Source organism: Procambarus clarkii, unplaced genomic scaffold (genome assembly GCF_040958095.1).
Source record: "Procambarus clarkii isolate CNS0578487 unplaced genomic scaffold, FALCON_Pclarkii_2.0 HiC_scaffold_406, whole genome shotgun sequence".
NCBI lineage: Eukaryota > Metazoa > Arthropoda > Malacostraca > Decapoda > Cambaridae > Procambarus > Procambarus clarkii.
This window is the reverse complement of record NW_027189439.1, coordinates 40,782-64,849: the sequence shown is the minus strand read 5'-3', so window position 1 is coordinate 64,849 and position 24,068 is coordinate 40,782. Positions and strand designations below refer to the sequence as shown.

The following is a 24,068-nucleotide window of genomic DNA, read 5'->3' as shown; positions in this document are numbered from 1 at the left end:
CCTGCCAATAGAGGGGGTGAGAGCTACAGGTCCAGCACCAACCCACCTGCCAGTAAAGAGGGGCTGGAGCTACAGGTCCAGCACCAACCCCCTGCCAGTAGAGGGGGGCTGGAACTACAGGTCCAGCATCAACCCCCTGCCAGTAAAGGGGGGCAGGAGCTACAGGTCCAGCACCAACCCCCTGCCAGTAAAGGGGGGCTGGAGCTACAGGTTCAGCACCAACCCCCCTGCCAGTAAAGGGGGGCTGGAGCTACAAATCTAAACCCAACCCCCTGCCAGTAAAGGGGGGGGGGCTGGAGCTACAGGTCCAGCACCAAACCCCTGACAGTAGAGGGGGCTGGAGCTACAGGTCCAGCACAAACCTCCCCCCCCCCATGCCAGTAAAGGGGGGCTGGAGCTATAGGTCCAGCACCAACCCCCTGCCAGTAAAGGGGGCAGGAGCTACAGGTCCAGCACCAACCCCCTGCCAGTAGTGGGGGGCTGGAGCTTACAGGTCCAGCACCAACCCCCTGCCAGTAGAGGGGGGGGGGCTGGAGCTACAGGTCCAGCACCAACCCCCTGCCAGTAGTGGGGGGAGGCTGGAGCTACAGGTCCAGCACCCACCCCCTGCCAGTAGAGGGGGACTGGAGCTACAGGTCCAGCACCAACTCCCTGACAGTAGAGGGGGTGGAGCTACAGGTCCAGCACCAAACCCCCCTGCCAGTAGAGGGGGGGGGCTGGAGCTACAGGTCCAGCACCAAACCTCTGCCAGTAGAGGTGGGCTGGAGCTACAGGTCCAGCAACAACCCCCTGCAAGGAAAAGGGGGCTGGAGCTACAGGTCCAGCACCAACCCCCGCTGCCTGGAGAGGGGGGGCTGGAGCTACAGGTCCAGCACCAACCCCCTGCCAGTAAAAGGGGGCTGGAGCTACAGGTTCAGCACCAACCCCCCTGCCAGTAAAGGGGGGCTGGAGCTACAGGTCCAGCACCAACCCCCTGCCAGTAGAGGAGGGCTGGAGCTACAGGTCCAGCACCAACCCCCCTGCCAGTAGAGGGGGGTTGGAGCTGCAGGTCCAGCACCAACCCTCTGCCAGTAGAGGAGGCTGGAGCTACTGGCCCAGCACCTACCCCCTGCCATTAAAGAGGGGTTGGCGCTACAGGTCCAGCACCAACTTCCTGCCAGTATAGGGGGGCTGGAGCTACAGGTCCAGCACCAACCCCCTGCCAGTAGAGGGGGGCTGTAACTACAGGTTCAGCACCAACCCCCTGCCAGAAGAGGGGGGCTGAAGCTACAGGTCCAGCACCAACCCCTTGCTAGTAGAGGGGGGGGGTGGAGCTACAGATCCAGCACCAACCCCCTGCCAGTAGAGGGGTGCTGGAGCTACAGGTCCAGCACCAACCCCTTGCCAGTAGAGGGGGGCGGGAGCTACAGGTCCAGCAATAATCCTCTGCCAGTAGAGGGGGGCTGGAGCTACTGGTCCAGCACCAACCCCCTGACAGTAGAGGGGGCTGGAGCTACTGGTCCTGCACCAACCCCTGCCAGTAGAGGGGGGTGGGAGCTAGAGGTCCAGCACCAGCCCCCTGCAAAGAGAAGGGGGCTGGAGCTACAGGTTCAGCACCAACCCCCTGCAAGGAGAAGGGGGCTGGAGCTACAGGTCCAGCACCAACCCCCTGCCAGGAGAAGGGGGCTGTAGCTATAGCTCCAACACGAACCCCCTGCCAGAAGAGAGGGGCTGGAGCTACAGGTTCAGCACCAACCTCTTGCCAGTAGAGAGGGGTGGAGCTACAGGTTCAACACAAACCTCTCTGCCATTAGAGGAGGGCTGGAGCTACAGGTCCAGGACCAGTCCCCCCTGCCAGTAGAGGGGGCTGGAGCTACAGGTTCAGCACCAACCCCCTGCCAGTAGAGGGGGCTGGAGCTACAGGTTCAGCACCAACCCCATGTCAGTAGAGGGGGGCTGAAGCTACAGGTCCAGGACCAGTCCCCCCTGCCAGTAGAGGGGTGGAGCTATAGGTCCAGCACAAACCCTCTGCCAGTAGAGAAGGAATGGAGCTACAGGTCCAGCACTAACCCCTGCCAGTAGAGGGGATGGGGGCTGGAGCTACAGGTCCAGCACCAAACCCCTGACAGTTGAGGGGGGTGGAGCTACAGGTCCAGCACTCTTCCCCTGCCAGGAGAAGGGGGCTGGAGCTACAAGTCCAGCATCAACCCCATGCCAGTAGAGGGGGGCGGGAGCTACATGTTCACCACCAACCCCTTGTTATTAGAGGGGGGGGGTGGAGCTACAGGTTCAGCACCAACCCCCTGGCAGTAGAAGAAGGCTGGAGCTACAGGTCCAGCACCAACCCCCTGCCAGGAGAAGGGGGCTGGAGCTACAAGTCCAGCATCAACCCCTTGCCAGTAGAGGGAGGCTGGAGCTACTGGTCCAGCACCAACCCCCTGACAGTAGAGGGGGCTGGAGCTACTGGTCCAGTACCAACTCCTGCCAGTAGAGGGGGGTGGGAGCTAGAGGTCCAGCACCAACCCCTTGCAAGGAGAAGGGGGCTGGAGCTACAGGTCCAGCACCAACCGCCTGCCAGGAGAAGGGGGCTGGAGCTATAGCTTCAACACGAACCCCCTGCCAGAAGAGAGGGGTGGAGCTACAGGTTCAGCACAAACCTCTCTGCCATTAGAGGAGGGCTGGAGCTACAGGTCCAGGACCAGTCCCCCCTGCCAGGAGAGGGGGCTGGAGCTACAGGTTCAGCACCAACCCCATGTCAGTAGGGGGGGTTGAAGCTACAGGTCCAGGACCAGTCCCCCCTGCCAGTACAGGGGTGGAGCTATAGGTCCAGCACAAACCCTCTGCCAGTAGAGAAGGAATGGAGCTACAGGTCCAGCACTAACCCCTGCCAGTAGACGGGGGCTGGAGCTACAGGTCCAGCACCAAACCCCTATCATTAGATGGGGGCTGGAGCTACAGGTTCTGCACGAACTCCCTGCCAGTAGAAGGGGGCTGGAGCTACAGGTCCAGCACCAACCCCCTGCCAGTAGAGGAGGGCTGGAGATACAGGTCCAGCACCAACCCCCCTGCCAATAGAGGGGGGTGGGAGCTACAGGTCCAGCACCAACCCCCTGCCAGAAGCGGGGGCTGGAGGTATAGGCCTAGCACCAACCCCCTGCCAGTAGAGGGAGGGCTGGAGCTACAGGTGCAGCACCAACCCCCTGCCAGTAGAGGGAGGGCTGGAGCTACAGGTCCAGCACCAACCACCTGCCAGTAGAGGGGGGATGGAGCTACAGGTCCAGCACCAATCCCCTGCCAGTAGAGGGGGGGTGGAGCTACAGGTCCAGCACAAACCCCCTGCCAGTAGAGGGGGAGGCAGGAGCTACAGGTCCAGCACAAACCCCCTGCCAGTAGAGGGGGAGGCTGGAGCTACAGGTCCAGCACAAACCCCCTGCCAGTAGAGGGGGCTGGAGCTACAGGTCCAGCACCAACCCCATGCTAGTAGAGGGGGATGGGGTGGAGCTACAGATCCAGCACCAACCCCCTGCCAGTAGAGGGGGGCTGGAGCTACAGGTCCAGCACCTACCCCCTGCCAGTAGAGGGGGGCTGGAGCTACAGGTCCAGCACCAACCCCCTGCCAGGAGAAGGGGGGCTGGAGCTACAGGTCCAGCACCAACCCCCTGCCAGTAGAGGTTTGCTGGAGCTAGAGGTCCAGCACCAACCCCCCTGCCAGTAGAAGAGGGGTGGAGAAACAGGTCCAGCACCAACCCCCCATGTCAGTACAGGGGGGCCTGGACCTACAAGTCCAGCACCAACCTCAGTGCCAGTAGAGGGAGGCTGGAGCTACAGGCCCAGCACCAACCCCTTGCCAATAGAGGGGGGATGGAGCTACAGGTCCAGCACCAGCCCCCTGCCAGTTGAGGGGGGGGGGCTTGAGCTTCAGGTCCAGCACCAACCCCCTGCCAGTAGAGGGGGGCTGGAGCTACAGGTCCAGCATCAACAACCTACCAGTAGAGGGGGGCTGAAGCTTCAAGTCCAGCACCAACCCCCTGCCAGTAGAGGGGGGGGGGCTTGAGCTTCAGGTCCAGCACCAACCCCCTGCCAGTAGAGGGGGGCTGGAGCTACAGGTCCAGCACCAACCCCCTGCCAGTAGAAGGGGGCCTGGACCTACGGGTCCAGCAACAACCCCCTTGACAGTAGAGGGGGCTGGAGCTACAGGTCCAGCACCAACCACATGCCAGTAGAGGGGGGAGGCTGGAGCTACAGGTCCAGCCCCAACCCCCCTGCCAATAGAGGGGGTGAGAGCTACAGGTCCAGCACCAACCCTCCTGCCAGTAAAGGGGGGCTGGAGCTATAGGTCCAGCACCAACCCCCTGCCAGTAGAGGGGGGCTGGAGCTACAGGTCCAGCATCAACCCCCTGCCAGTAAAGGGGGGCAGGAGCTACAGGTTCAGCACCAACCCCCCTGCCAGTAAAGGGGGGCTGGAGCTACAAATCTAACACCAACCCCCTGACAGTAGAGGGGGGTGGACCTAAAGGTCCAGCACCAAACCCCTGCCAGTAGAAGGGGGCTGGAGCTACAGGTTCACCACCAACCCCTTGCTATTAGAAGGGGGGGGGTGGAGCTACAGGTTCAGCACCATCCCACTGGCAGTAGAGGGAGGCTGGAGCTACAGGTCCAGCACCAACCCCCGGCCAGGAGAAGGGGGCTGGAGCTACAAGTCCAGCACCAACCACCTGCCAGTAGAGAGAGGCTGGAGCTACAGGTTCAGCACCAACCCCTTGCCAGTAGAGGAGGTGGAGCTACAGGTCCAGCACCAAACTCTTGAAAGTAGAAGGAGGCTGAAGCTACAGGTCCAGCACCAACCCCCTGACAGTAGAGAGGGGGCTGGAGCTACAGGTCCAGCACCAACTCCCTGCCAGTAGAGGGGGGCTGGAGCTACAGGTCCAGCACCAACCCCCTGCCAGTAGAAGGGGGCCTGGACCTACGGGTCCAGCACCAACCCCCTTGACAGTAGAGGGGGCTGGAGCTACAGGTCCAGCACCAACCACATGCCAGTAGAGGGGGGAGGCTGGAGCTACAGGTCCAGCACCAACCCCCCTGCCAATAGAGGGGGTGAGAGCTACAGGTCCAGCACCAACCCACCTGCCAGTAAAGAGGGGCTGGAGCTACAGGTCCAGCACCAACCCCCTGCCAGTAGAGGGGGGCTGGAACTACAGGTCCAGCATCAACCCCCTGCCAGTAAAGGGGGGCAGGAGCTACAGGTCCAGCACCAACCCCCTGCCAGTAAAGGGGGGCTGGAGCTACAGGTTCAGCACCAACCCCCCTGCCAGTAAAGGGGGGCTGGAGCTACAAATCTAAACCCAACCCCCTGCCAGTAAAGGGGGGGGGGCTGGAGCTACAGGTCCAGCACCAAACCCCTGACAGTAGAGGGGGCTGGAGCTACAGGTCCAGCACAAACCTCCCCCCCCCCATGCCAGTAAAGGGGGGCTGGAGCTATAGGTCCAGCACCAACCCCCTGCCAGTAAAGGGGGCAGGAGCTACAGGTCCAGCACCAACCCCCTGCCAGTAGTGGGGGGCTGGAGCTACAGGTCCAGCACCAACCCCCTGCCAGTAGAGGGGGGGGGGGCTGGAGCTACAGGTCCAGCACCAACCCCCTGCCAGTAGTGGGGGGAGGCTGGAGCTACAGGTCCAGCACCCACCCCCTGCCAGTAGAGGGGGACTGGAGCTACAGGTCCAGCACCAACTCCCTGACAGTAGAGGGGGTGGAGCTACAGGTCCAGCACCAAACCCCCCTGCCAGTAGAGGGGGGGGGGGCTGGAGCTACAGGTCCAGCACCAAACCTCTGCCAGTAGAGGTGGGCTGGAGCTACAGGTCCAGCAACAACCCCCTGCAAGGAAAAGGGGGCTGGAGCTACAGGTCCAGCACCAACCCCCGCTGCCTGGAGAGGGGGGGCTGGAGCTACAGGTCCAGCACCAACCCCCTGCCAGTAAAAGGGGGCTGGAGCTACAGGTTCAGCACCAACCCCCCTGCCAGTAAAGGGGGGCTGGAGCTACAGGTCCAGCACCAACCCCCTGCCAGTAGAGGAGGGCTGGAGCTACAGGTCCAGCACCAACCCCCCTGCCAGTAGAGGGGGGTTGGAGCTGCAGGTCCAGCACCAACCCTCTGCCAGTAGAGGAGGCTGGAGCTACTGGCCCAGCACCTACCCCCTGCCATTAAAGAGGGGTTGGCGCTACAGGTCCAGCACCAACTTCCTGCCAGTATAGGGGGGCTGGAGCTACAGGTCCAGCACCAACCCCCTGCCAGTAGAGGGGGGCTGTAACTACAGGTTCAGCACCAACCCCCTGCCAGAAGAGGGGGGCTGAAGCTACAGGTCCAGCACCAACCCCTTGCTAGTAGAGGGGGGGGGTGGAGCTACAGATCCAGCACCAACCCCCTGCCAGTAGAGGGGTGCTGGAGCTACAGGTCCAGCACCAACCCCTTGCCAGTAGAGGGGGGCGGGAGCTACAGGTCCAGCAATAATCCTCTGCCAGTAGAGGGGGGCTGGAGCTACTGGTCCAGCACCAACCCCCTGACAGTAGAGGGGGCTGGAGCTACTGGTCCAGCACCAACCCCTGCCAGTAGAGGGGGGTGGGAGCTAGAGGTCCAGCACCAGCCCCCTGCAAAGAGAAGGGGGCTGGAGCTACAGGTTCAGCACCAACCCCCTGCAAGGAGAAGGGGGCTGGAGCTACAGGTCCAGCACCAACCCCCTGCCAGGAGAAGGGGGCTGTAGCTATAGCTCCAACACGAACCCCCTGCCAGAAGAGAGGGGCTGGAGCTACAGGTTCAGCACCAACCTCTTGCCAGTAGAGAGGGGTGGAGCTACAGGTTCAACACAAACCTCTCTGCCATTAGAGGAGGGCTGGAGCTACAGGTCCAGGACCAGTCCCCCCTGCCAGTAGAGGGGGCTGGAGCTACAGGTTCAGCACCAACCCCCTGCCAGTAGAGGGGGCTGGAGCTACAGGTTCAGCACCAACCCCATGTCAGTAGAGGGGGGCTGAAGCTACAGGTCCAGGACCAGTCCCCCCTGCCAGTAGAGGGGTGGAGCTATAGGTCCAGCACAAACCCTCTGCCAGTAGAGAAGGAATGGAGCTACAGGTCCAGCACTAACCCCTGCCAGTAGAGGGGATGGGGGCTGGAGCTACAGGTCCAGCACCAAACCCCTGACAGTTGAGGGGGGTGGAGCTACAGGTCCAGCACTCTTCCCCTGCCAGGAGAAGGGGGCTGGAGCTACAAGTCCAGCATCAACCCCATGCCAGTAGAGGGGGGCGGGAGCTACATGTTCACCACCAACCCCTTGTTATTAGAGGGGGGGGGTGGAGCTACAGGTTCAGCACCAACCCCCTGGCAGTAGAAGAAGGCTGGAGCTACAGGTCCAGCACCAACCCCCTGCCAGGAGAAGGGGGCTGGAGCTACAAGTCCAGCATCAACCCCTTGCCAGTAGAGGGAGGCTGGAGCTACTGGTCCAGCACCAACCCCCTGACAGTAGAGGGGGCTGGAGCTACTGGTCCAGTACCAACTCCTGCCAGTAGAGGGGGGTGGGAGCTAGAGGTCCAGCACCAACCCCTTGCAAGGAGAAGGGGGCTGGAGCTACAGGTCCAGCACCAACCGCCTGCCAGGAGAAGGGGGCTGGAGCTATAGCTTCAACACGAACCCCCTGCCAGAAGAGAGGGGTGGAGCTACAGGTGCAGCACAAACCTCTCTGCCATTAGAGGAGGGCTGGAGCTACAGGTCCAGGACCAGTCCCCCCTGCCAGGAGAGGGGGCTGGAGCTACAGGTTCAGCACCAACCCCATGTCAGTAGGGGGGGTTGAAGCTACAGGTCCAGGACCAGTCCCCCCTGCCAGTACAGGGGTGGAGCTATAGGTCCAGCACAAACCCTCTGCCAGTAGAGAAGGAATGGAGCTACAGGTCCAGCACTAACCCCTGCCAGTAGACGGGGGCTGGAGCTACAGGTCCAGCACCAAACCCCTATCATTAGATGGGGGCTGGAGCTACAGGTTCTGCACGAACTCCCTGCCAGTAGAAGGGGGCTGGAGCTACAGGTCCAGCACCAACCCCCTGCCAGTAGAGGAGGGCTGGAGATACAGGTCCAGCACCAACCCCCCTGCCAATAGAGGGGGGTGGGAGCTACAGGTCCAGCACCAACCCCCTGCCAGAAGCGGGGGCTGGAGGTATAGGCCTAGCACCAACCCCCTGCCAGTAGAGGGAGGGCTGGAGCTACAGGTGCAGCACCAACCCCCTGCCAGTAGAGGGAGGGCTGGAGCTACAGGTCCAGCACCAACCACCTGCCAGTAGAGGGGGGATGGAGCTACAGGTCCAGCACCAATCCCCTGCCAGTAGAGGGGGGGTGGAGCTACAGGTCCAGCACAAACCCCCTGCCAGTAGAGGGGGAGGCAGGAGCTACAGGTCCAGCACAAACCCCCTGCCAGTAGAGGGGGAGGCTGGAGCTACAGGTCCAGCACAAACCCCCTGCCAGTAGAGGGGGCTGGAGCTACAGGTCCAGCACCAACCCCATGCTAGTAGAGGGGGATGGGGTGGAGCTACAGATCCAGCACCAACCCCCTGCCAGTAGAGGGGGGCTGGAGCTACAGGTCCAGCACCTACCCCCTGCCAGTAGAGGGGGGCTGGAGCTACAGGTCCAGCACCAACCCCCTGCCAGGAGAAGGGGGGCTGGAGCTACAGGTCCAGCACCAACCCCTTGCTAGTAGAGGGGGGGGGGTGGAGCTACAGGTTCACCACAAACCTCTCTGCTAGTAGAGGGGGGGGGGGTGGAGCTACAGGTCCAGCACCAACCCCCTGCCAGTAGAGGTTTGCTGGAGCTAGAGGTCCAGCACCAACCCCCCTGCCAGTAGAAGAGGGGTGGAGAAACAGGTCCAGCACCAACCCCCCATGTCAGTACAGGGGGGCCTGGACCTACAAGTCCAGCACCAACCTCAGTGCCAGTAGAGGGAGGCTGGAGCTACAGGCCCAGCACCAACCCCTTGCCAATAGAGGGGGGATGGAGCTACAGGTCCAGCACCAGCCCCCTGCCAGTTGAGGGGGGGGGGCTTGAGCTTCAGGTCCAGCACCAACCCCCTGCCAGTAGAGGGGGGCTGGAGCTACAGGTCCAGCATCAACAACCTACCAGTAGAGGGGGGCTGAAGCTTCAAGTCCAGCACCAACCCCCTGCCAGTAGAGGGGGGGGGGGCTTGAGCTTCAGGTCCAGCACCAACCCCCTGCCAGTAGAGGGGGGCTGGAGCTACAGGTCCAGCACCAACCCCCTGCCAGTAGAAGGGGGCCTGGACCTACGGGTCCAGCACCAACCCCCTTGACAGTAGAGGGGGCTGGAGCTACAGGTCCAGCACCAACCACATGCCAGTAGAGGGGGGAGGCTGGAGCTACAGGTCCAGCCCCAACCCCCCTGCCAATAGAGGGGGTGAGAGCTACAGGTCCAGCACCAACCCTCCTGCCAGTAAAGGGGGGCTGGAGCTATAGGTCCAGCACCAACCCCCTGCCAGTAGAGGGGGGCTGGAGCTACAGGTCCAGCATCAACCCCCTGCCAGTAAAGGGGGGCAGGAGCTACAGGTTCAGCACCAACCCCCCTGCCAGTAAAGGGGGGCTGGAGCTACAAATCTAACACCAACCCCCTGACAGTAGAGGGGGGTGGACCTAAAGGTCCAGCACCAAACCCCTGCCAGTAGAAGGGGGCTGGAGCTACAGGTTCACCACCAACCCCTTGCTATTAGAAGGGGGGGGGGTGGAGCTACAGGTTCAGCACCATCCCACTGGCAGTAGAGGGAGGCTGGAGCTACAGGTCCAGCACCAACCCCCTGCCAGGAGAAGGGGGCTGGAGCTACAAGTCCAGCACCAACCACCTGCCAGTAGAGAGAGGCTGGAGCTACAGGTTCAGCACCAACCCCTTGCCAGTAGAGGAGGTGGAGCTACAGGTCCAGCACCAAACTCTTGAAAGTAGAAGGAGGCTGAAGCTACAGGTCCAGCACCAACCCCCTGACAGTAGAGAGGGGGCTGGAGCTACAGGTCCAGCACCAACTCCCTGCCAGTAGAGGGGGGCTGGAGCTATAGGTCCAGCACCAACCCCCTGCAAGGAAAAGGGGGCTGGAGCTACAGGTCCAGCACAAACCTCCCAGCCAGTAGAGGGGGGTGAGACCTACAGGTCCAGCACCAAACCCCCCCCCCCCATGCCAGTAAAAGGGGGCTGGAGCTACAGGTCCAGCACCAACCCCCTGACAATAGAGGGGGGCTGGAGCTACAGGTCCAGCACCAACCCCCTGCTATTAGAGGGGTGCTGGATCTACAGGTCCAGCACCAACCCCCTGCAAGGATAAGGGGGCTGGAGCTACAGGTCCAGCACAAACCCCTTGCCAGTTGAGAGGGGTTCAGCACAAACCTCTCTGCCGTTAGAGGAGGGCTGGAGCTACAGGTCCAGGACCAGTCCCCCCTGCCAGTAGAGGGGGGCTGGAGTTACAGGTCCAGCACCAACCCCCTAACAGTAGAGGGGGCTGGAGCTACAGGTCCAGCACCAACCCCATGCCAGTAGAGGGGTGGGGGCTGGAGCAACAGATCCAGCACCAACCCCCTGCCAGTAGAGGGGGGCTGGAGCTTCAGGTCCAGCACGAACACCCTGCCAGTAGAGGGGGGCTGGAGCTACAGGTCCAGCACCAACCCCCTGCCAGCAGAGCAGGGCTGGAGCTACAGGCCCAGCACCAACCCCCTGCCAGGAGAAAGGAGCTGGAGCTTCAGGTCCAGTACGAACACCCTGCCAGTAAAGGGGGGCTGGATCTACAGGCCCATCATCAACCCCCTTCCATTAGAGAGGGGTGAAGCTACAGGTCCAGCACTATCCCCCCCCCCTGCCATTAGAAGGGGGCTGGAGGTACATGTTCACCACCAACCCCCTGCCAGTAGAGGGGGGGCTGGAGCTACAGGTCCAGCATCAACCCCCTGCCAGTAAAAAGGGCAGGAGCTACAGGTCCAGCACCAACCCCCTACCAGTAGTGGGGGGCTGGAGCTACAGGTCCAGCACCAACCCCCTGCCAGTAGAGGAGGGCTGGAGCTACAGGTGCAGCACCAACCCCCCTGCCAGTAGAGGGGGGGTTTGAGCTGCAGGTCCAGCACCAACCCTCTGCCAGCAGAGGGAGGATGGAGCTACAGGTCCAGCACCAACCTCCTGCCATTAGAGGGGGGTGGGAGCTACAGGTCTAGCACCAAGCCCCTGCCAGTAGAGGTGGGGGGCTGGAGCTACAGGTCCAGCACCAACCCCCTGCCAGGAGAAGGGGGGCTGGAGCTACAGGTCCAGCACCAACCCCTTGCTAGTAGAGGGGGGGTGGAGCTACAGGTTCACCAAAAACCTCTCTGCTAGTAGAGGGGGGGGTGGAGCTACAGGTCCAGCACCAACCCCCTGCCAGTAGAGGTTTGCTGGAGCTAGAGGTCCAGCACCAACCCCCCTGCCAGTAGAAGAGGGGTGGAGAAACAGGTCCAGCACCACCCCCCATGTCAGTACAGGGGGGCCTGGACCTACAAGTCCAGCACCAACCTCAGTGCCAGTAGAGGGAGGCTGGAGCTACAGGCCCAGCACCAACCCCTTGCCAATAGAGGGGGGATGGAGCTACAGGTCCAGCACCAGCCCCCTGCCAGTTGAGGGGGGGGGGGCTTGAGCTTCAGGTCCAGCACCAACCCCCTGCCAGTAGAGGGGGGCTGGAGCTACAGGTCCAGCATCAACAACCTACCAGTAGAGGGGGGCTGAAGCTACAAGTCCAGCACCAACCCCCTGCCAGTAGAGGGGGGGGGGCTTGAGCTTCAGGTCCAGCACCAACCCCCTGCCAGTAGAGGGGGGCTGGAGCTACAGGTCCAGCACCAACCCCCTGCCAGTAGAAGGGGGCCTGGACCTACGGGTCCAGCACCAACCCCCTTGACAGTAGAGGGGGCTGGAGCTACAGGTCCAGCACCAACCACATGCCAGTAGAGGGGGGAGGCTGGAGCTACAGGTCCAGCCCCAACCCCCCTGCCAATAGAGGGGGTGAGAGCTACAGGTCCAGCACCAACCCTCCTGCCAGTAAAGGGGGGCTGGAGCTATAGGTCCAGCACCAACCCCCTGCCAGTAGAGGGGGGCTGGAGCTACAGGTCCAGCATCAACCCCCTGCCAGTAAAGGGGGGCAGGAGCTACAGGTTCAGCACCAACCCCCCTGCCAGTAAAGGGGGGCTGGAGCTACAAATCTAACACCAACCCCCTGACAGTAGAGGGGGGTGGACCTAAAGGTCCAGCACCAAACCCCTGCCAGTAGAAGGGGGCTGGAGCTACAGGTTCACCACCAACCCCTTGCTATTAGAAGGGGGGGGGTGGAGCTACAGGTTCAGCACCATCCCACTGGCAGTAGAGGGAGGCTGGAGCTACAGGTCCAGCACCAACCCCCTGCCAGGAGAAGGGGGCTGGAGCTACAAGTCCAGCACCAACCACCTGCCAGTAGAGAGAGGCTGGAGCTACAGGTTCAGCACCAACCCCTTGCCAGTAGAGGGGGTGGAGCTACAGGTCCAGCACCAAACTCTTGAAAGTAGAAGGAGGCTGAAGCTACAGGTCCAGCACCAACCCCCTGACAGTAGAGAGGGGGCTGGAGCTACAGGTCCAGCACCAACTCCCTGCCAGTAGAGGGGGGCTGGAGCTATAGGTCCAGCACCAACCCCCTGCAAGGAAAAGGGGGCTGGAGCTACAGGTCCAGCACCAACCCCCTGACAATAGAGGGGGGCTGGAGCTACAGGTCCAGCACCAACCCCCTGCTATTAGAGGGGTGCTGGATCTACAGGTCCAGCACCAACCCCCTGCCAATAGAGGTGGGGCTGGGGCTACAGGTCCAGCACCAACCCCCTGCAAGGATAAGGGGGCTGGAGCTACAGGTCCAGCACAAACCCCTTGCCAGTTGAGAGGGGTTCAGCACAAACCTCTCTGCCGTTAGAGGAGGGCTGGAGCTACAGGTCCAGGACCAGTCCCCCCTGCCAGTAGAGGGGGGCTGGAGTTACAGGTCCAGCACCAACCCCCTAACAGTAGAGGGGGCTGGAGCTACAGGTCCAGCACCAACCCCATGCCAGTAGAGGGGTGGGGGCTGGAGCAACAGATCCAGCACCAACCCCCTGCCAGTAGAGGGGGGCTGTAGCTTCAGGTCCAGCACGAACACCCTGCCAGTAGAGGGGGGCTGGAGCTACAGGTCCAGCACCAACCCCCTGCCAGCAGAGCGGGGCTGGAGCTACAGGCCCAGCACCAACCCCCTGCCAGGAGAAAGGAGCTGGAGCTTCAGGTCCAGTACGAACACCCTGCCAGTAAAGGGGGGCTGGATCTACAGGCCCATCATCAACCCCCTTCCATTAGAGAGGGGTGAAGCTACAGGTCCAGCACTATCCCCCCCCCCCTGCCATTAGAAGGGGGCTGGAGGTACATGTTCACCACCAACCCCCTGCCAGTAGAGGGGGGGCTGGAGCTACAGGTCCAGCATCAACCCCCTGCCAGTAAAAAGGGCAGGAGCTACAGGTCCAGCACCAACCCCCTACCAGTAGTGGGGGGCTGGAGCTACAGGTCCAGCACCAACCCCCTGCCAGTAGAGGAGGGCTGGAGCTACAGGTGCAGCACCAACCCCCCTGCCAGTAGAGGGGGGGTTTGAGCTGCAGGTCCAGCACCAACCCTCTGCCAGCAGAGGGAGGATGGAGCTACAGGTCCAGCACCAACCTCCTGCCATTAGAGGGGGGTGGGAGCTACAGGTCTAGCACCAAGCCCCTGCCAGTAGAGGTGGGGGGCTGGAGCTACAGGTCTAGCACCAACTTCCTGCCAGTATAGGGGGGCTGGAGCTACAGGTCCAGCACCAACCCCTTGCCAGTAAAGAGGGGCTGGAGCTACAGGTCCAGCACCAACCCTCTGCCAGTAGAAACGGGCTGGTGCTACAGGTTCAGTACCAACCCGTTGCCAGTAGAGAGGGTGGAGCTACAGGTCCAGCACCAACCCCCCTGCCAGGAGAGGGGGGCTGGAGCTACAAGTTCAGCACCAACCCCTTGCCAGTAGAAGGGGGTGGAGCTACAGGTTCAGCACAAACCCCCTGCCAGTAGACGGGGGGGTGGAGCGACAGGTCCAGCACCAACCCCCTGCCAGTAGAGGGGGGCTGGAGCTACAAGTCCAGCACAAACCTTCCTGCCATTAGAGGAGGGCTGTAACTACAGGTTCAGCACCAACCCCCTGCCAGTAGAGGGGGGCTGGAGCTTCAGGTCCAGCAATAATCCTCTGCCAGTAGAGGGGGGCTGGAGCTACTGGCCTAGCACCAACCCCCTGACAGTAGAGGGGGCTGGAGCTACTGGTCCAGCACCAACCCCCTGCAAGGAGAAGGGGGCTGGAGCTACAGGTCCAGCACCAACCCCCTGCAAGGAGAAGGTGGCTGGAGCTACAGGTCCAACACGAACCCCCTGCCAGAAGAGAGCGGCTGGAGCTACAGGTTCAGCACCAACCCCTTGCCAGTAGAGAGGGGTGGAGCTACAGGTTCAGCACAAACCTCCGCCATTAGAGGAGGGCTGGAGCTACAGGTTCAGCACCAACCCCATGCCAGTAGAGGGGGGGGTGGAGCTATAGGTCCAGCACAAACCCCCTGCCAGTAGAGGGGGGCTGGAGCTACTGGTCCAGCACTAACCCCTGCCAGTAGAGCAGGTGGGGGCTGGAGATACAGGTCCAGCACCAACCCCCTGCCAGAAGAAGGGGCTGGAGCTACAGGCCCAGCACCAACCCCCTGCCATTAGAAGGGGGCTGAAGCTACACGTCCAGCACCAACCCCTTGCCAGTAGAGGGGTGATGGAGCTACAGGTCCAGCACAAATCCCCTGCCAGTAGAGAGGGGCTGGAGCTACAGGTTCAGCACCAACCCCTTGCCAGAAGAGGGGGTGGAGCTACAGGTTCAGCACAAACCTCTCTGCCAGTAGAGGGGGGGTGGAGCTACAGGTCCAGCACAAACCCCCTGCCAGTAGAGGGGGAGGCTGGAGCTACAGGTCCAGCACAAACCCGCTGCCAGTAGAGGGGGGCTGGAGCTACAGGTCCAGCACCAACCCCATGCTAGTAGAGGGGGGGTGGGGTGGAGCTACAGATCCAGCACCAACCCCCTGCCAGTAGAGGTGGGCTGGAGCTACAGGTCCAGCACCTACCCCCTGCTAGTAGAGGGGGGCTGGAGCTACAGGTCCAGCACCAACCCCCTGCCAGGAGAAGGGGGGTGGAGAAACAGGTCCAGCACCAACCCCCCATGTCTGTACAGGGGGGCCTGGACCTACAGGTCCAGCACCAACCTCAGTGCCAGTAGAGGGAGGCTGGGGCTACAGGCCCAGCACCAACCCCTTGCCAATAGAGGGGGGGATGGAGCTACAGGTCCAGCACCAGCCCCCTGCCAGTTGAGGGGGGTCTGGAGCTACAGGTTCAGCACCAAACCCCTGCCAGTAGAGGGGGGCTGGAGCTACAGGTCCAGCATCAACAACCTACCAGTAGAGGGGGGCTGAAGCTACAAGTCCAGCACCAACCACCTGCCAGTAGAGGGGGGGGGGCTGGAGCTACAGGTTCAGCACCAACCCCCTGCCAGTAGAGGGGGGCTGGAGCTACTGGTCCAGCACCAACGTCATGCCAGTAGAGGGGGGCTGAAGCTACAGGTCCAGCACCAATCCCCTGACAGTAGAGGGTGGCTGGAGCTACAGGTCCAGCACTAACCCCTGCCAGTAGAGGAAAGCTAGAGCTACAGGTCCAGCACCAACCCTATGCTAGTAGAGGGGGCTGAAGCTACAGGTCCAGCACCAACCCCCTGTCAATAGAGATGTGCTTGAGCAACAGGTCCAGCACCAACCTCTGCCAGTAATGGGGGGGCTGGAGCTATAGGTCCAGCACTACCCCCCTGCCAGTAGAGGGGGGCTGGAGCTACAGGTCGAGCACTACCCCCCTGCCAGTAGAGGGGGGCTGGAGCTACAGGTCCATCACCAACCCCCCTGCCAGTAGAGAGGGTCTGGAGTTACAGGTTTATCACTAACCCCTGCCAGTAGAGGAAAGCTAGAGCTACAGGTCCAGCACCAACCCCCTGCCAGTAGAGGGGGGATGGACCTACAGGTCCAGCACCAACCCCCCAGCCAGTAGAGGGGGGTTGAAGCTACAGGTTCAGCACCAACCCCTTGCCAGTAGAAGAGCTACAGGTCCAGCACCAACCCCCTGACAGTAGAGGGGGCCAGGAGCTACAGGTCTAGCACCAACCCCCTGCCAGTAGATGGGTTCTGGAGCTACATGTCCTGCACCAACCCCCTGCCAGTAGAGGAGAGGCTGGAGCTAAAGGTCCAGCACCAACCCCCTGCCAGTAGAGGGGGGCTGGAGCTACTGGTCCAGCACCAACCCCCCCCCCCCAGCCTGAAGAGGGGGCTGAAGCTACATGTCCACCACCAACTTCCTCTGCTAGTAGAGGGGAGCTGAAGCTAAAGGTCCAGCACCAACTCTCCTGCCAGTAGAGGGGGGGCTGGAGCTACAGGTCCAGCAGCAACCCCCTGCCAGTAGAGGGGCTGGAGCTATAGGTCCATCACCAACCCCTTGCCAGTAGAGGGGGGCTGGAGCTACAGGTCCAGCACCAACCCGCTGCCAGTAAAGGGGGGCTGGAGCTTCTGGTCCAGCACCAACCCCCCCCCCCCCTGCCGGTAGAGGGAGGCTGGAGCTACAGGTCCAGCACCAACCCCCTGCCAGTAGAAAGGGGGCTGGAACTACAAGTCCAGCATCCACAACCTGCCAGTATAGGGGGAGCTGGAGCTACAGGTCCCGCACCAACCCCCTGCCAATAGAGGGGGGCTGGAGCTACTGGTCCAGCACCAACCCCCTGCCAGTAGAGGGGGGCTGGAGTTACTGGTCCAGCACCAACCCCATGCCAGTAGAGGGTTATGGAGCTGCAGGTCCAGCACCAACCCCCTGCCAGTAGAGGGGGGCTGGAGCTACAGGACCAGCACCAACCCCCCAACCCCCTGCCAGTAGAGGAGGGCTTGAGCTTCAGGTCCAGCACCAACCCCATGCCAGTAGAAGGGGGCTGGAGCTACAGGTCCACCACCAACCCCCTGCCAATAGAGGGGGGCTGGAGCTACAGGTCCAGCAACATCCCCCTGCCAGTAGAGGGGGACTGGAGCTACAGGTCCAGCAATATCCCCCTGCCAGTAGAGGGGGGCTGGAGCTACAGGTTCAGCACCAACCCCTTGCCAGTAGAGAGGGGCTGGATCTACAGGTCCAGTACCAATCCCCTGCCAGTACAGGGGGGCTGGAGCTACAGGTCCAGCATCAACCCCCTGCCAGTAGAGGGGGGCTGGAGCTACTGGTCCAGCACCAACCCCCTACCAGTAGAGGATGGCTGGATATTGGTGCTGATACTGCCCACAGGTGATAATGGGGCTGACACTGCCCACAGGTGATAATGGGGCTGACACTGCCCACAGGTGATGATGGGGCTGACACTGCCCACAGGTGATAATGGGGCTGACACTGACCACAGGTGATAATGGGGCTGACACTGTCCACAGGTGATAATGGGGCTGACACTGACCACAGGTTATAATGGGGCTGACACTGACCACAGGTGATAATGGGGCTGACACTGTCCACAGGTGATAATGGGGCTGACACTGACCACAGGTTATAATGGGGCTGACACTCACCACAGGTGATAATGGGGCTGACACTGACCACAGGTGATAATGGGGCTGACACTCACCACAGGTGATAATGGGGCTGGCACTGACCACAGGTGATAATGGGGCTGACACTGTCCACAGGTTGAGGACCTCTGCAGGATGAGTGAGCCCGTCAAGAGGCTGGTGGAGGCTGGCCGGGTGTTGGCCGTCCAGGAAGACCAAGATGGCCGCCGCTCCGCCAGGATAACTCTACAAGACGGACAGCTGTACCTCCACCCACTCCTGCCTCAGCCCACGCCCGCCCACGCCCACACCCTTCAGGTTACTTTATTACACCCACTAGTTTTACTGACATTACTGACTTACTTAGTTTTGATAACTAATATGATAACATTTTGTTATACAGTTATCAGCATGATTTATTTCATTTTCTGCAGGAGAGTGAGGTAGTGGGCGTGTTGGAGCCCTCCTGCACCCTGGCGTTCCTTGACCTCGGGTGGGCGGGGTCAACAAGAGGGCGGGTCACCATCCGGCTGACCCCTGACACTCCGCTGGCCAGACAGTTTGTGTTGTTGTGTACGGGCCAGCGGGGCCACACCTACCGCAACACTAAACTGTTGCGGGTGGGGGTCAAGGGTCAGCGAGGGGAGCATGTGGTGGGCGGAGACTACGAGAGTAATGATGGTAAGGGAGGAGCCCCACTGCTGCCTGACCTCCAGGGGCGGTACCGGGAGTCAGGCCGGGCAGGAGCTGTTTGCGCCTCGGGTTGGCCGGGGAGTCCCAGGAGTACCCAGTTCGCCATCACCACCAGGGACCTCCAGGGTGGTCGCCAGTGGCCAGATGTCTTCGGTGATGTGGTGAGCGGCCTGGATATGGTGAGGGCAGCAGTCAACCACAGTGACATTACGGAGGTGACTGTGGTGGACTGTGGTGTTGTGCTGCCACTCTAGTTCACTGTACCATCACCATCACTACTGTGGTGTTGTGCTGCCACTCTAGTTCACTGTACCATCACTACTGTGGTGTTGTGCTGCCACTGTAGTTCACTGTACCATCACCATCACTACTGTGGTGATGTGCTGGCACTCTAGTTCACTATACCATCACTACTGTGGTGTTGTGCTGCCACTCTAGTTCACTGTACCACCACCATCACTACTGTGGTGATGTGCTGCACTCTAGTTCACTATACCATCACTACTGTGGTGTTGTGCTGCCACTCTAGTTCACTGTACCACCACCATCACTACTGTGGTGTTGTGCTGCCACTCTAGTTCACTGTACCACCACCATCACTACTGTGGTGTTGTGCTGCCACTCTAGTTCACTGTACCATCACTACTGTGGTGTTGTGCTGCCACTCTAGTTCACTGTACCATCACTACTGTGGTGTTGTGCTGCCACTCTAGTTCACTGTACCACCACCATCACTACTGTGGTGTTGTGCTGCCACTCTAGTTCACTGTACCATCACCATCATTACTGTGGTGTTGTGCTGCCACACTAGTTCACTGTACCATCACTACTGTGGTGTTGTGCTGCCACTCTAGTTCACTGTACCATCACCATCACTACTGTGATGTTGTGCTGCCACTCTAGTTCACTGTACCATCACTACTGTGGTGTTGTGCTGCCACTCTAGTTCACTGTACCATCACCATCACTACTGTGGTGTTATGCTGCCACTCTAGTTCACTGTACCACCACCATCACTACTGTGGTGTTGTGCTGCCACTCTAGTTCACTGTACCATCACTACTGTGGTGTTGTGCTGCCACTCTAGTTCACTGTACCATCACCATCACTACTGTGATGTTGTGCTGCCACTCTAGTTCACTGTACCACCACCATCACTACTGTGGTGTTGTGCTACCACTCTAGTTCACTGTACCATCACCATCACTACTGTGGTGTTGTGCTGCCACTCTAGTTCACTGTACCATCACCATCACTACTGTGGTGTTGTGCTGTCACTCTAGTTCACTGTACCGTCAATACTGTGGTGTTGTGCTGCCACGCTAGTTCACTGTACCACCACCATCCATCACTACTGTGGTGTTGTGCTGCCACTCTAGTTCACTGTACCATCACCATCACTACTGTGGTGTTGTGCTGTCACTCTAGTTCACTGTACCATCACTACTGTGGTGTTATGCTGCCACTCTAGTTCACTGTACCATCACCATCACTACTGTGGTGTTGTGCTGTCGCTCTAGTTCACTGTACCATCACTACTGTGGTGTGCTGCCACTCTAGTTCACTGTACCATCACCATCACTACTGTGGTGTTGTGCTGCCACTCTAGTTCACTGCACTATCACCATCACTACTGTGGTGTTGTGCTGCCACTCTAGTTCACTGTACCACCACCATCACTACTGTGGTGTTGTGCTGCCACTCTAGTTCACTGTACCACCACCATCACTACTGTGGTGTTGTGCTGCCACTCTAGTTCACTGTACCACCACCATCACTACTGTGGTGTTGTGCTGCCACTCTAGTTCACTGTACCACCACCATCACTACTGTGGTGTTGTGCTGCCACTCTAGTTCACTGTACCATCACTACTGTGGTGTTGTGCTGCCACTCTAGTTCACTGTACCATCACTACTGTGGTGTTGTGCTGCCACTCTAGTTCACTGTACCATCACTACTGTGGTGTTGTGCTGCCACTCTAGTTCACTGTATCACCACCATTACTACTGTGGTGTTGTGCTGCCACTCTAGTTCACTGTACCATCACCATCCCTACTGTGGTGTTGTGTTGCCACTCTAGTTCACTGTACCATCACTACTGTTGTGTTGTGCTGCCACTCTAGTTCACTGTACCATCACTACTGTTATGTTGTGCTGCCACTCTAGTTCACTGTACCATCACCATCACTACTGTGGTGTTGTGCTGTCACTCTAGTTCACTGTACCATCACTAGTGTGGTGTTGTGCTGCCACTCTAGTTCACTGTACCATCACCATCACTACTGTGGTGTTGTGCTGTTGCTCTAGTTCACTGTACCATCACTACTGTGGTGTTGTGCTGCCACTCTAGTTCACTGTACCATCACCATCACTACTGTGGTGTTGTGCTGCCACTCTAGTTCACTGTACCATCACTACTGTGGTGTTGTGCTGCCACTCTAGTTCACTGTACCACCACCATCACTACTGTGGTGTTGTGCTGCCACTCTAGTAAACTGTACCATCACTACTGTGGTGTTGTGCTGCCACTCTAGTTCACTGCACTATCACCATCACTACTGTGGTGTTGTGCTGCCACTCTAGTTCACTGTACCACCACCATCACTACTGTGATGTTGTGCTGCCACTCTAGTTCACTGTACCACCACCATCACTACTGTGGTGTTGTGCTGCCACTCTAGTTCACTGTACCACCACCATCACTACTGTGGTGTTGTGCTGCCACTCTAGTTCACTGTACCACCACCATCACTACTGTGGTGTTGTGCTGCCACTCTAGTTCACTGTACCATCACTACTGTGGTGTTGTGCTGCCACTCTAGTTCACTGTACCATCACTACTGTGGTGTTGTGCTGCCACTCTAGTTCACTGTACCATCACTACTGTGGTGTTGTGTTGCCACTCTAGTTCACTGTACCATCACTACTGTGGTGTTGTGCTGCCACTCTAGTTCACTGTATCACCACCATTACTACTGTGGTGTTGTGCTGCCACTCTAGTTCACTGTACCATCACCATCCCTACTGTGGTGTTGTGTTGCCACTCTAGTTCACTGTACCATCACTACTGTTGTGTTGTGCTGCCACTCTAGTTCACTGTACCATCACTACTGTTATGTTGTGCTGCCACTCTAGTTCACTCTACCATCACCATCACTACTGTGGTGTTGTGCTGTCACTCTAGTTCACTGTACCATCACTAGTGTGGTGTTGTGCTGCCACTCTAGTTCACTGTACCATCACCATCACTACTGTGGTGTTGTGCTGTTGCTCTAGTTCACTGTACCATCACTACTGTGGTGTTGTGCTGCCACTCTAGTTCACTGTACCATCACCATCACTACTCTGGTGTTGTGCTGCCACTCTAGTTCACTGTACCATCACTACTGTGGTGTTGTGCTGCCACTCTAGTTCACTGTACCACCACCATCACTACTGTGGTGTTGTGCTGCCACTCTAGTTCACTGTACCACCACCATCACTACTGTGGTGTTGTGCTGCCACTCTAGTTCACTGTACCACCACCATCACTACTGTGGTGTTGTGCTGCCACTCTAGTAAACTGTACCATCACTACTGTGGTGTTGTGCTGCCACTCTAGTTCACTGTACCACCACCATCACTACTGTGGTGTTGTGCTGCCACTCTAGTTCACTGTACCATCACCATCACTACTGTGGTGTTGTGCTGCCACTCTAGTAAACTGTACCATCACCATCACTACTGTGGTGTTGTGCTGCCACTCTAGTAAACTGTACCATCACCATCACTACTGTGGTGTTGTGCTGTCGCTCTAGTTCCAACCTGTCCTCTTAAAAAGAACGTCAACAGTTGCCGTTTGACTCTACGGCTGTTTTTGGACGTTATTTTGTCTTAAACTACGTCTATTTTTGCTTCCATGGACTATCGCTTGTTATACAATGAAATACCACACTCTTATTATTCTATAACTCACTGACTATGCTCTGATATATGTTCTTCAAGTAAAAATACATATATTTTTGCCTTAATTAGGCCATAATCCAGAAAATTCCAGCCCATCGATCTTTATATTTAGGAAAACATCTAATAAATTTGGAAATGAATTTTTCGTTCGCCGACAGTTTCTTGTTACTATTTAGTCTTTTATGCTTTAATGTCGCTGGTCATTGTGACTTTCCCAGGATTTATATATGTTTTGTAGTAGCATTTAGTCAGACTACAGTAATGTAACTAATGGGGAAACCTTTATAGTCGTCGTAAATTAGTAATAATCATTTATCAAATAATAAATTAGCAAACATGTACAACTTCTTATGTTACGACTTTTCGGGTAGGCCGTTCTGTTTGTTTACAACCCCAATGTTTCAAAAAACACAATACTTTTAATATATAAGTGACTAAGTATGCTCTAATACATGGTCCTCAATGAAAATTATGTTTTTTTTTGTTAATTTGTCCATAATGAATAAGATTCGTTACTGTTGATCTTTATATTAAGAAAAACATCCAAGAAATTTGGTATTGAATTTTCGTTCAAATAAAGTTTCCAGTTACTATTTCCTAGTTATCCTTAAATGTAGGTGGTTTAATTTTATTTTACTGTTATGTATAGAGAAATTTAGCATTATGCATTTATAATACAGAACAATTTGGTCGTTCCACTGCCTCATAATTATATAAAATACATTGTGACAAATACTTGATAATTAAAATCAGAGTTTTTTGACAACTATAAAAAATCCTGTTGAAATCATGCCGCTTTGAGTTGTCATACGCTTCTTAGTAAATAATATTGTGTAATGTTTGGCACAATTTATCACTGTACTAGTATTTACAAACTGTTTAGGTATTAATGTATTCATTTTTTTTAATGTGTAATATGTTACTTAATCCTAAACTTCTTTTGCAACATTTATATCAGTTATAAATAATTGTCGCGAAACGGCGTATGAAAAAATAAATTTCCCCAAATGAAATTAGTGTATCGGCGATCGAGCCGCCATATTTAAAAGTGTATTCTCTTGTCACTGTTCTGACATTAGTTTTCGATGTACGTATTTCATTTTTGTACCAATGTGTTCGCAATAGAATGTTCTAGAAGAACATAAGTATAAAACGTCACATAAGGATGTGTTCGACCGGCAACATATATAAAAACTACGTCGATTATACTCGTCGTGTCAATAATACAATTGTTTTACCACGCTGATTCAATGTCATACTGTTTTCTCAAATAAGCTCTTCGGCTATTAGAGAAAACGTAAATTTCATGGCAAACATTTGTAAACTATCCCCAAGTAGATCTGATCGAAATTGGAATTTATACAAATATTTATTCTCGTGTTGCCCGCCACTGTCACCCTTGAGTAACCAGAAACGGATATACAGTAAAAACTAGGCTAACTCATCCTAATCCTTGCACAAGCCCTCCAGAATTTCTTTATTGAAGATCAGCAAAAAATTATTGCGCAGCTCATATTATACAGTTTAAGAATGAGATTTCCTTGTTCTAAAGGAATGAAAATAACACTGCCTTAATCTCAGTCGATTAAGGCAGTGTCTGGGATGCTCCCGGTGCCCGTGCCTGGTGCTCGTGCACCAGGCACGGGCGATAGTGTACCTTTAATTGTTCTTTTAGTGTAAATAACGGAATAAAATGTAAGACATAGTCTGCAGATCTTTTTCCAGATGTCTTTTATTATTTTTTCCTAAAGAAAACTAAGATATTGCGAATTTTGCTTA

The 24,068-nt window shown here is 57.6% G+C and overlaps 1 protein-coding gene across 3 annotated transcripts in view; it reads left to right on the top strand.

Annotated features, from left to right (window-relative positions):
- Nucleotides 1-24,015, top strand: part of LOC138361460 (uncharacterized) — a 128,614-nt gene extending 104,599 nt beyond the window's left edge. For all 3 annotated transcript variants that reach the window (XM_069320792.1, XM_069320790.1, XM_069320789.1), the window contains 2 exons: nucleotides 17,789-17,968; nucleotides 18,085-24,015. In XM_069320792.1, coding sequence (XP_069176893.1) covers nucleotides 17,789-17,968; nucleotides 18,085-18,597 — 693 coding nt within the window. In that variant the 3' untranslated portion in view covers nucleotides 18,598-24,015. The remainder of the gene's footprint in view (nucleotides 1-17,788; nucleotides 17,969-18,084) is intronic.
- The last annotated feature ends 53 nt before the right edge of the window (nucleotides 24,016-24,068 follow it).